Below are 12074 nucleotides of genomic sequence, written 5' to 3'. Positions count from 1 at the left end.
CGTTAAGTTATCGCTTCATCATCCATGACGAGGAAATATGAGCTCGTATGCACCGTTTCCTTGAATTCAAATTTTTATTCAAAGTAAACAGTAAACTTACAAAGGCCTTCACAAACACAGCTACAATATCATATTGTTTATTAAGACCTTGAAAATACACCAAAAAGATCACCTGAATGAAAAGGAAAATGAATCATTCACATGCTTTAATGCATGGCAGCACGGTGGCTATGCGGTTAGCATTGTCACCACACGGCAAGAAGGCCACTGATTTGAGTTTAAATTGAGTTTATCCAATTTTCCAAGGACGACTCCGGGGTAAATCGGATTACTCAGAAAAAAACTCACGTATCATGGGGAGAACATGCAAACTCAACACAGAAATGACTACTGGCCTAGCCGGGACGCGAACCAGTGACTTTCTTGCTGTGAGGCAACAGTGCTAACCACTGAGCCACCCATGTTGCAAATATTCCTTTGTCAAAATATAAAACAGTCCTTGTGGATGAAACATTCGTTTTGTCTGTGACAGCTTTCGAGCTTGACATGCAAATATAATTTATGAAACTTTTTTACAGCTCAACTTTTAATGTATAACACTATGAAAATGAAAACATGTGGCCTCCCTGCTTAAATATATTCACTCATTTACATGACATTGTATGACGCACATCAATATTTAAAATGTGAAATGATCACAATCAGCATTCTGAGCTCAACAAACAAAATATAATAATGCAAGATCAGTAAATAAAGAACTTCACAACTCATCATCTGATTACATATGACGCAAACTCATGTTATTTCCCTTTACCATGAGCTTAAATGTTTTTAGACAATTACCTAAATTTAACTGAAAATATTTAATAATTATTTTAATAACCATTTACAAAGCATTATATAACAACAATCAGCCATGCTATATCATTAACAATCTGCAACAATATGCTTTTTTTTCATTCACCAGCAATAACCCAGATGACATGATAATTAATGCCAGACATTTAACAATAAACATAAAAAGGCTATATCATATAAAACATCCTGTAAAATAGTGTCGGTTTTATTTGTTGCACTTGATGCTGTGTCCAGAGCAAAGACATGTGAAGCAGTTCTTGTACTGTTGCCTGATCTGAAGAGAAAGGAAGCTGAGTGAGTTTTAGAGATAAATATAACCTCTGAAATGATCAGATTGATGAACAGTGAACGCTAAACAGATTAACAGAGTCAGACAAAGAAAAGTGATAAGAAGACTGACAGAAACTGAGAAAAATATAAAGAAAAGGCATCATGTGTGTGTTTGAACACAGAGAAACACTCAGTTCAGATATTTTTTAAATGTCTGGTGAACACAGTAACCTCAATTTTATAATCAATAATTTCAGATATTTTATGCAACCATATGTCAGCAATACATGCATTATCAACTACATACAGTAATACATGAAAAAGCAAAGCAACTATCAGCATGACTGAGTTTATGAAACATAATATGGAAAATGAGTTACTAATAAGTAATAAACTGAAGGGGACCAACAACAGAACACAGCCTTGAGGGCTTTTAGAAGATTTCAATTCAGTGGCAGCATTGAAGAAGTGTCAAGATAGCAAGACAGCAGAGACTAAAACTGAGTTAATGTCTGACCTTAATATTGAGCACACAGTAGTGTGCTTGATAACCTGTAGACGCCTTTTTAAAGACACAAAAGTAGAGATATTTTTGTTATCACTGCCATCATAAAGAGGAAATATCCACTGTTTCCTTCTTAAATTCAAATTTACAACAGATGCTCACATCAAATAAACTCAATATAATATCATATTGTCTGTTAAAACGTTAGTTTAATTAAAAAAATAATAAATAAAAATGATAACCTGAAAAAGTGAAAAGTAATCATTTGGTTGCTTTAATGCACAATATATACACAAGTAACATCACCATCATCATCATAATGAAACAAAAGCCAAAGTCGAATTTCATGCTTAAATTCAAAAATATTAACAAGAAACTTCATTCACTCATATCTCACGAACCCATATCCATCCATGAGAGAACATCCATTTCCTTGTTAGTGAATTTTCAAAAACCTTCCACCCAACCTCAAGTGCAGGGTCATCACGATGCTGGTATTTGGGACCAATCGATACTGAAATTTTAAAATCGGCCATTTCCTACTGACATTTGAGCACTACTTAGCATGCTCTTCAACAGCGCTGATTTGTCGTTGTGTTTACATGCTCAACAGAAATGACTGTGAAGGTCATCAATTCACAAACTCATCGCAGTTTACTGAGTGTAACCACAGATATACAAACACTGGAGCGTTTCAAAGTCATGTCGATTAGCTGGTTTGTCTACAAACTGACATAAGAGCAATCCGCTGATGAATCACAGCTTTAAAATGCTCCAGTGTCTCTTTATCTTTGGTTATACTCAGTAAACAGCGATGAGTTTGGTGAACTGATGACCTTCACGGCCAATCAGTCCTTTCTGTTGAGCACATGAACACAATGGCAAATCAGCGCTGTTTAAAAACGTGCTCAGTAGTGCTCAAATGTCAGCGGGAAATGGATGTTTTTAAAATTTCAGTATCGATTGGTTCTGAATCCGATTGGTGGCCAGTGTCAGCCAAGTCAGGGGGGCTCAAGCTCGGTCCTGGAGGGCATGTTTTCTGTAAAGTTTAGTTCCGAATGCAAGCTTGTGCAACAAGTTTAACATGTGAAATCGCATCACGTGAATGCATGAGACCAATCGATGATGAAAACATCACCTTTCATACAGAAGATTCAAATATGGACCAAATTGCGTTTTTTTTTTTTAATGTCTAATCAACTTGTTTAATCCTGCATCTTTTTCGCAGTGCCGTACAACAGAATTTTGGATACTCAAACACTAGTGTGACCACAGCATTACTAGGCTTTCTAGAAAAATCCATGCACATGTGTTGAGGTAAGTTAAAGCTAAAATCTGCGATTTGCGTAGGCAGCTGCCAGTAACTGATAGGGATTTAGTTATTATAATGCAACAATAACAAATATGCAAAAACATTTAGACCTGACTCTCTATTTTTACAACAACAAAAGCTAAGCGGAATATAATGTTGGCAGTATTAAGAAAAGCTTAAACATCACATTTTAAATGTTATATATCAAGCTATGGCATCACGGTGGCACAGTGGGTAGCACAATCGCCTTACAGCAAGAAAGTCTCTAGTTTAAGCCCATGCTGGGTCAGTTGGCATTTCTGTGTGATGTTTGCATGTTTTCACCGGGTGCTCCAGTTTCCAAAAACATGTAATATAGGTGAACTGGGTGTGAATGAGTGTATGAGTGTTTCTCAGTAATGGGTTGCAGCTGGAAGGGCATCGGCTGCGTAAAACATGCTGGATAAGTTGATGGTTCATTACGTTGTGGCGACCCCGGATTAATAAAGGGACTAAGCTGAAAATAAAATGTATGAATGAATAATTGAATGAATGAAGCCATCTTCCATCGGATTTCTCCATTTCTTATTTCAAACTACAGTATTTTTCTCAAATTAGTGTGAGTATAACCGGAAAAGCATGCCTAAAACTCAAACATTATAATACTTATTGTAATAGCAAACATTAAAGTAACACACAAAAAAAAAAACGATTGCGGGCAGAATTAAAGCAAAATTAAATCTTATAATTAATAAGCTAAGAAATATTGAGCCAAATGACGATATTTACTGTAAATTAGAGAAGATGCATTAGCTGTTCAGTTTTTACAGCTTACGTTTAAATGTGTATCAAGACCCAGATTAGATGGCCCTTCCTCCTAAAAATGCATTAACCCTTTTATGTGACATTGTATGATGCAAACATGTGAAAACACAAATTAAAATGATCAGTCAGCATTCTGAGCTTTACAAACTAAAATATAACTATGCAAGATCAGTAATTAAAGCACTTTACAACTCATCATCTGTGATTACAACAACAAAATTCCCTTTACAATAAGCATGCGCTTACATTTTATAAAAACAGCTACATTGAACTGAGAATATGAAATGAGTAAAATGAACACATATTTAATTTAACATCATTAATAATCTGCTACAATATTATTTTTTTCACTCACTAGCAAGAAAACCAAGTGGTTTAATAAACAGATGACATGACATTTCACATTCAAAATAAAAATGCCAATAATGTTGTATTTCATTTGCTGAACGTGATGCTGTAGACCTCAGTATTTTTTGTGTCCAGAGCAAAGACATCTGAAGCACTGCTTGTATTGTTGCATGATCTGCAGAGAAGGAGAGCTGAGTGAGTTTTTGCAGATCAGTTTAACCTCTGAAATGTATTAATCTTTTTAAATAAGGAAGAGTAAGCTGTTTTCATGATGGGTGCTATCATGGTGTAAGTGAAGGCCTCTGATATCTCAGGTCTCTGGCATCATAGACTGGATTTATATTTGGTCAGAGGAGAACTGGTCACCCTGGCTGAGTCTGGTTTCTCCTAAGATCGGTTCTCCACTTCTGTCAACTGAACTGAATGACAAGCATTCCACCACAACTGTCCTGTATGCCGGATGTAATGGAATGTACCATAGATTGAAATATTGTCATGACTTTCTCTTTTCTCTATATATCTTAAGATGCTTTGACACAATCTACATTATAAGTGCTATAGAAAGGATGACTTCAGAGTCTGCTCCAGTTCTCGACTTTGCAATAGAGCCAACTTCTGCCTGTTCTCTCCTGGCCTGCTGGCTCTTCCCTGGATTTATGCTTTGCCTCAGTGTCTTGGGCCTTTTCCCAGTGCAGACCTGACCTCCTAAGCCTTCAATTTGTTTGTTTGTGCTCCACAAGCCTCCCAGGCTTTGCTTTTTTGCTGTTCACCTAGTCATTTTTGTGGGGGCTAAGCCAAGGCCCTATTGTATGTCTGGTAATTCATCCTACTCTTTTATTGGCTGTACTTTAGTTACTTTTTTGTTTGTTTTAATTATGATCTACTGCATTCTCATCTTTCCCCTGACTCAACTGATATTTGGAAATTGTTATTACACTGAAGAGATGTCAAGATAGCAAGACAGCAGACAGTAGAGGCTCAAACTGAGTAAATGTCTGACCTCATTATTGAGCACGCAGTAGATCACGAAGATGAAGGTTCCCTGCTGAGAGTTCAAGACCAGGAAGAGGATCTCCAGCACCTCACTGCCATTAATGAAGAAACCCAGAATCCAAGGACAACCAAGAACCACAAACTGAGACAGTGTTTTAAATGCCAAAATCCTGTAGAGAATCAAAGAGCATTTTTGTTTATTAAATAAAACATAAGTAAACTTTTCTGGCAATATGGTAACTGCTTGAGTGAGAACTTTTAAAAATGGTATTTCCAATAGTGACAAAAACAGAATCTTACTTAGTTTGCTTCATCTGTGAGACTTCAGCATTTAGATTTTTGAGAGTCGAGTTCAGAGTGAGGACGATTTTAATGAAGAAAATCGTGTTTAACTGCAGAAAAAAATATATAATTTGTTTTAATAAATATATATAAATAATAAATTTATAAATAATAAATATATACATTTAAAAGCCTATGCATCACATGCTAGAACTTACTGCTAGTATGACACAAACAGGACCCAGAAAACTCCAGATAAACCCTTCAGCAGTTTTAATCCAGCATCTGAGGAAAGAAAAAAAATATTGAATAAACACATTTTAATCTTGCCTGTGATGTTGATACCTTGCATATATGTCAATAGAGCTTTGCAGTGTCTTAAAGTTAAATCAATATATTGTTTTTTACATGCAAGTAGACAAGATGATTTTCACATAATACACAATTCAGTCAAAAGTCCTGTCGACAAATAATCTGTTTTTCATTGAGTTATTTTAGTGACTTTCAAATTCAATTTTTCACTAACCACGTGTAAAAATCAATTATTTCGCAAAAACGCAATGTTGTACAGACAGCAAATGTAACTAGCATATTAATGTAGCCCAGCTTTTGCTGTTTACAGTGGTATAGGGCAGTGTTTCTCAACTGGTGGGTCGCGACTAACATTTTCAGTGGGTCACGGAGTGTGGTCAAAAAACAACAAAAGTTATGTTTTTTACTAATTTTTCTTATACCGGACTTTTATTTTGAAATGCGTGCGCGACAACCCTACTGTTTGACATGTGAAATTTCATCTAATTATTGCAACAAATACGTCAAAGTGCAAGTACGACCCCTAATATGTAAAGTATATATATATATATATATATATATATATATATATATATATATATATATATATATATATATATATATATATATATATAGATATAGATATATATAGATATAGAAGACAAAAAAGACTTAAAGCCTCAGTGTCATATGTAGTGAGGTGCTCTCATAAGAAAGCATTAAACCCTCTAAATTAAGTTGACATTTAGAAACCAGAAAACATGTTTTATAAATAGTTTATAATTAACAGTATTTGTCATTTTTACTTTGTAATATTTCTATAAATTGATCCATTTTGTTAAAATGATAGCAATAAAATTTGTTTATTTGTAAGTCTTGGTGAATTTCTTATGATTTATCTGTCACTACTTGTTTATGTTAACAAATAAATATAAATTAAGTATAGTTCCTAAAATTGTAGTTCATAAAAATTTAGGTCGCGGCTTGATGACCATGTAAAAATGTGGGTCCCATGGCCAAACCAGTTGAGAACCCCTGGTATAGGGTGTATGCATAAGGTTTTCAATTTTCAGTAACCCAGTTAAAGTGCTTCCAGTGAACTGTATGCTGTTACAAAATCGCAGCATTCAAGGTCTGTTTTCTTAAAAAAAAATCAATGATCTTCACTACCGGACTGATATCCGATATAAAGTGGGTCACAGAATGTACAAGAAGCTCTGCATTAAATTACATTTTTCCGCACCATGTCTTTAAAATATGGACATTTATTTTACTCCAGTATTTATAATGGAGTTTCTGCGCTCGCCTGCTGATATTGACAGTGTGTGCGTATAAATGACTTTTCATCTTGCTTTACACTTGAACAACTAAATGAATGCTGAAGTTTATTTATTTTAATTACATTACAACATCCATGCTGTAAAAAGAACTGCATAACAGTAAAAAAGTCACATTAACTGTTCACCAGAAGTTTATCAGTAGGGGAAAAATACACAAATGCATACACCCTATTGAGACTTTAACTAATTATATGTTTATCAACTCCATGCCCCCAAAACACCCTCAGAACAGAGGGTTAATCAGATACCAGAGGTGCTTTATTTCCTGCTAAACAAAATAACAAAACTACACCAACTCACTGTTCGCTGCCGTATCCTTCTGGAACCAGCCCAATAGACACACCCACCACAACTAGAGCAAGCACATATCCAATCACACACAAGAATCCACTGCTAAGCACCTCCTTCTTTTTGGAGCTGATTCGTGATAGGTTCTGTACACAGATGAAGAGCAGCACAGCTTCAATGAACATCCACACAAAGGCGGAGAGGAAGAGGAAGTGCAGAAGGCCTGCTATCGCCACACAAAACACCTGGAGAGCATGAGAGAGGGTTATGATGATTCTCAGTGCGGCTGTGCTGAGCTGTAGAGCTCCTTCATCATTCTCACCTGCTGAGGGCGAATGAGGCTCAGGAACTGTTGTGTGAGCAGAAACAGAAGGTGAGCCGACAGCAGACTGATGCAGATGTTGATTCGAGCCACATTATTGACTCCAGGACTCCACTGACAAAGAGCAAAGGACAACAGAGCCAAACTGAAGAACACCAGACCCACGATCACACACACCAGATTCAGCAGCTCCAGCAGATCGCTCTGAGAAAACATGCAGAGAACATGAGTGCCAGATCTGTGCTGCTCTTCAATGCTCTCTAGAAATGTTCTGGTACCGATTCTGGTGGAGTGCTGCTGGTCTGCATGATGAGAGCGAATGTGGACAGATGAACACAGGAACACACAGTGTGGCTGCTGTTGCTGTTTAACACAGAACAACCATCTACAATCCACTCGCTGTCATTCCAGTACACACAGGACAGAGAACTCTTAGGGTTAAACCCCTGCAAAAACAAGCACCAACAAGCATGCAGCATCAGCAAAGAAGTCTTTTTTCTGGGTTTACAGGAAACCTTGCTACAGTAGATCAACACTGACTGATAGCAATCAATTAAATTAACTCACTTGGATGTGTTTGAGGGTGAAGTTGACTGGTTTGGTGAGTGCAGTGTTGTTGGTTTGGGAAAGAGTAGCTGAGATCACAGTGGACATCATTGTTTTAACTGTGTTTTCTGAAGTGTTGAAGAAGTCAGGTTTAAGTATACTGTCCATTGCGCTGTAGCTCACGAAAGCCACAGAAGCACTTTCTGTAAAATGTAAAATTAAACATAATACAGTAAAGTAAAATAGCATAAATAATTTAGTTGAAAGACAAAAGTAAAAAAAAAGACAGTTTAGATGTGTATTTTTTACGAGTGCTCAAGCTTCCCACATACTTGAAATGCTCTGCTTGGCAATCCCAATTAGGTCGATCTCCAATTGGGCCGTTTTAGTATAGATGGGAGGAATATCTGCTGCAGATGCATTGACTCCAATTGCAAGAACTGTAACTTCTACGATGTAGAAAATCAAGAACACATGTAATCTCTCTTATGAACAGATGTAATCTCTTACAAGTTGATATATGGCTGTTTTACTGTACATGTTGCTGTGCATAGCTTCCTCACAGGAATTTTAGGTCCATACATCTTAGCTTTGTAGGGTAAGATTAATAAAAAAACATTTAAAAATGGTATTTGAACTTTTGCTGGAGAACATTTTTTGGAGGGAACAAACTGACGGGTATGAAAAAAAAAATTATGGATTCTTGGATTTCTCAAGAATAATTTATTTTATTATAATGGATACTCTTCCCAGCATCATAGTTTTACTATTGAAGCACGTTAAATACACCCAAATATGATATATGGCCATTATATGAATACATAAATATAACTCTAGCTAAACTATTTGAAGATTCATGTATTTATTTGTAATTCTAATGCTTAAATGCTAATACATGTCATTTTTGCATTATTTTGAAATTCACGTATGACATTTTTGAAATTGAAACTTGCTATGCTAAATATGCCATATACAGTGTATCCGGAAAGTATTGACAGCACTTTACTTTTTTCCACATTTTTTATGTTACAGCCTTATTCCAAAAAGGATTCAATTTTATTCAGCATTCTACACACAATACCCCATAATGATAATGTAAAAAAAAGAGTTTTTGAAATTGCTGCAAATTTATTAGAAATAAAAAAGCTGAAAAATCACATGTACATCAGTTTTCACAGGCTTTGGCTAAAGCTCTACATTGAGCTAAGGTCATTCTGTTTCCACTGATCATTCTTGAGATGTTTCAGCAGCTCCATTGGAGTTCACCTGTGGTTAATTCAGCTGAAAAGGCATAAACCTGTCTATATAAGGTTTGACAGTGCATGTCAAAGCCCAAACCAAGCATGAAGAAAAAGGGATTATCTCTAGACCTCCGGGACAGTATTGTCTCGCGGCACAAGGCTGGGGAAGGTTACAGAAACATTTCTGCTGCTCTGAAAGTTCCAATGAGCACAGCGGCATCCATCATCCGTAAGTGGAAGATGTTTGAACTACCAGGACTTTTCCAAATGCTGGCCGGCCATCTAAGCTGAATGACCGTGGTGAAGGGTCGGGGAGGTGATCAATAAGCCGATGGTCACTCTGTCTAAGCTCCAGCATTCTTTTGTAGAGAGAGGAGAACCTTACAGAAGGACAACCATCTGTGCAACAATCCACCAATTAGGGCTGTATGGTAGAGTGGCCAGACAGAAGCCACCAGCCCGCCTGGAATTTGCCAAAAGGCATCTGAAGGACTCTCAGACCATGAAAAACTAAATTCTCTGGTCTGGTCTGGTCTGGTCTAACTCTTTGGAGTGAATGCCAGGAGTTATGTTTGGAGAAAAGCAGGCAGCGCTCATCACCAGGCTAATACCATCCCTACAGTGAAGCATGGTGGGGGAAGCATCATGCTGTGGGGATGTTTTTCAGCAGCAGGAACTGGAAGACTAGTGAGGATAGAGGGAAAGATGAATGCAGCAATGTACAGAAACATCCTGAATAAAAACCTGCTTCAGAGTGCTCTTGACCTCAGACTGGGGCAACGGTTCATCTTCCAGCTAGACAATGACCTGAAATGGCTGTACATCGTCGCTTCCCATCCAACCTGATAGAGCTTGAGAGGCACTGCAAAGAGAAATTGGCCAAAATTCCCAAAGACAGGTGTGCCAAGCTTGTGGCATCATATTCAAAAGACTTGAGGCTGTAATTGCTGCCAAAGGTGCATCAACAAAGTATTGAGCAAAGGCTGTGAATACTGATGAACGTGCTTTTTCAGCTTTTTTATTTTTAATATAAAATACATTTAATATATTGTGTGTAGATTTTCGGATACACTGTGTGTGATTTGCATATGTTGCCATTATATGTCAGATTTCTGTGCTCTTTACCTGTATTGTTGAGAGCAATATTCTTCACGGTCATATTATCTGTTGCCACGACCAGTGCAGACACCAGATTCTCAAAGGCGTTCAAATACGCGTTTCCAAATGACACCAATGTACTTTTTTCTACAGGACTGTCAGAAGTCGAAACCTTCATCTGAGCAGCATCAACCACACTCAAAAAGTTTCCAGCATCCTAATCAGAAACCAAAGAGAGACTCATGTAGAATGCAAACGATTTCTATGCAAAAAATAAACTAATATCAAATCTCAGGGTCATTCTCAAAATATGGTGACATAATGTTTATATAAAATAACACATTTATAATATGATATAGGGTGAAGCAGTGGCGCAGTAGGTAGTGCTGTCGCCTGACAGCAAGAAGGTCGCTGGGTCGCTGGTTCGAGCCTCGGCTCAGTTGGTGTTTCGGTGTGCAGTTTGCATGTTCTACCTGCGTTCGTGTGGGTTTCCTCCAGGTGCTCCGGTTTCCCCCACTGTTCAAAGACATGCGTTACAGGTGAATTGGGTAGGCTAAATTGTCTGTAGGGTTTGAGTGTGTGTGTGTGTGGATGTTTCCCAGAGATGGGTTGCGGCTGGAAGGGCCCCTGGCTGGATAAGTTGGCGGTTCATTCTGCTGTGGCGACTCCGGATTAATAAAGGGACTAAGCCAGGGGTGTCCAAAATTTTTGGGCCGAGGGCCAGATGCAAAAAAAAAAAAATTTACATCACACAGACACGCATATATATATATATATATATATATATATATATATATATATATATATATATATATATATATATATATATATATATATATATATGTGTGTGTGTGTGTGTGTGTGTGTGTGTGTATGTGTGTGTGTGTGTGTGTGTGTGTGTGTGTGTGTGTGTGTTAATTATTTCAACTGTGTTTCTAGAAAGACTTACGTTTTTAAAATCTTGAATCTTCTCTAGGCAAATTACAGTTGCAACACTCATCAGACACTCCTATATAAATTCTCCTTCAGTGAAGGGTTTCCTGTGCATAACTAGCCAGCATAGAATTTTCTTGCTCTTTATTAGCATTAACAAACTGCTGTTGTTGAGCTGACAGGGCAGCTGCTAATTGTTGTACTTTTTGATCTCGTTCGGCACCAGTGTAAAAGCTGAAAGCCTGATGTTTTGTTTCATAATGTCTTTTAATATTATATTCCTTCATTACTGCAACTGATTCCTGGCAAATTAAACAGACACATATTCCACTGACCTCTGTGAAGAAATATTCTTTGCCCCAACGTGACTAAAATGTCCTGCTTTCGCCGGTTTGTTTGCTTCATTACAGGAACTGCTGCCTAATTGAAGGCGTGTCATAGCGTTATTAATTGAATTACGTTCATTTTTGTATAGCGGGCCAGATTCTATTAATATTTATAAAAAGCCTCGCGGGCCGCCACAAAACTGATTGCGGGCCGTAGTTTGGACACCCCTGGACTAAGCCGACAAGAAAATGAATGAATGAATAATGTAATATAAAAGATTTAGTCTCTTTTTAATCAGGTGCCAGATAAACAATAC

At 37.1% G+C, this 12074-nt stretch overlaps 2 protein-coding genes across 15 annotated transcripts in view; one reads left to right on the top strand and one right to left on the bottom strand.

Annotated features, from left to right (window-relative positions):
* LOC137495978 (uncharacterized) overlaps positions 1 to 12074 on the top strand; it is a 108662-nt gene that overhangs the window by 79168 nt on the left and 17420 nt on the right. The gene's annotated exons all lie outside the window — the stretch shown is intronic.
* Positions 59 to 12074, bottom strand: part of adgre9 (adhesion G protein-coupled receptor E9) — a 40637-nt gene continuing 28621 nt past the window's right edge. For 10 of the 14 annotated variants that reach the window (XM_073906952.1, XM_073906917.1, XM_073906959.1 and 7 more), the window contains 10 exons: positions 10526 to 10715; positions 8492 to 8608; positions 8181 to 8362; positions 7892 to 8059; positions 7614 to 7817; positions 7304 to 7536; positions 5591 to 5657; positions 5391 to 5482; positions 5098 to 5260; positions 1891 to 4272 (listed from right to left, as the gene is read on the bottom strand). In XM_073906952.1, the coding sequence (XP_073763053.1) occupies positions 4213 to 4272; positions 5098 to 5260; positions 5391 to 5482; positions 5591 to 5657; positions 7304 to 7536; positions 7614 to 7817; positions 7892 to 8059; positions 8181 to 8362; positions 8492 to 8608; positions 10526 to 10715 (1476 nt within the window). In that variant the 3' untranslated portion in view covers positions 1891 to 4212. Of the gene's footprint in view, positions 1133 to 1890; positions 4273 to 5097; positions 5261 to 5390; positions 5483 to 5590; positions 5658 to 7303; positions 7537 to 7613; positions 7818 to 7891; positions 8060 to 8180; positions 8363 to 8491; positions 8609 to 10525; positions 10716 to 12074 lie in introns of those variants that run through there. The other 4 variants (XM_021477476.3, XM_073906949.1, XM_073906974.1 and 1 more) reach the window with 1 other exon arrangement.

The sequence above is a fragment of the Danio rerio genome, chromosome 1, assembly GCF_049306965.1.
Source record: "Danio rerio strain Tuebingen ecotype United States chromosome 1, GRCz12tu, whole genome shotgun sequence".
NCBI lineage: Eukaryota > Metazoa > Chordata > Actinopteri > Cypriniformes > Danionidae > Danio > Danio rerio.
Note: the sequence above shows the minus strand (reverse complement) of the source record. Positions and strands in the feature narration are given on the sequence as shown.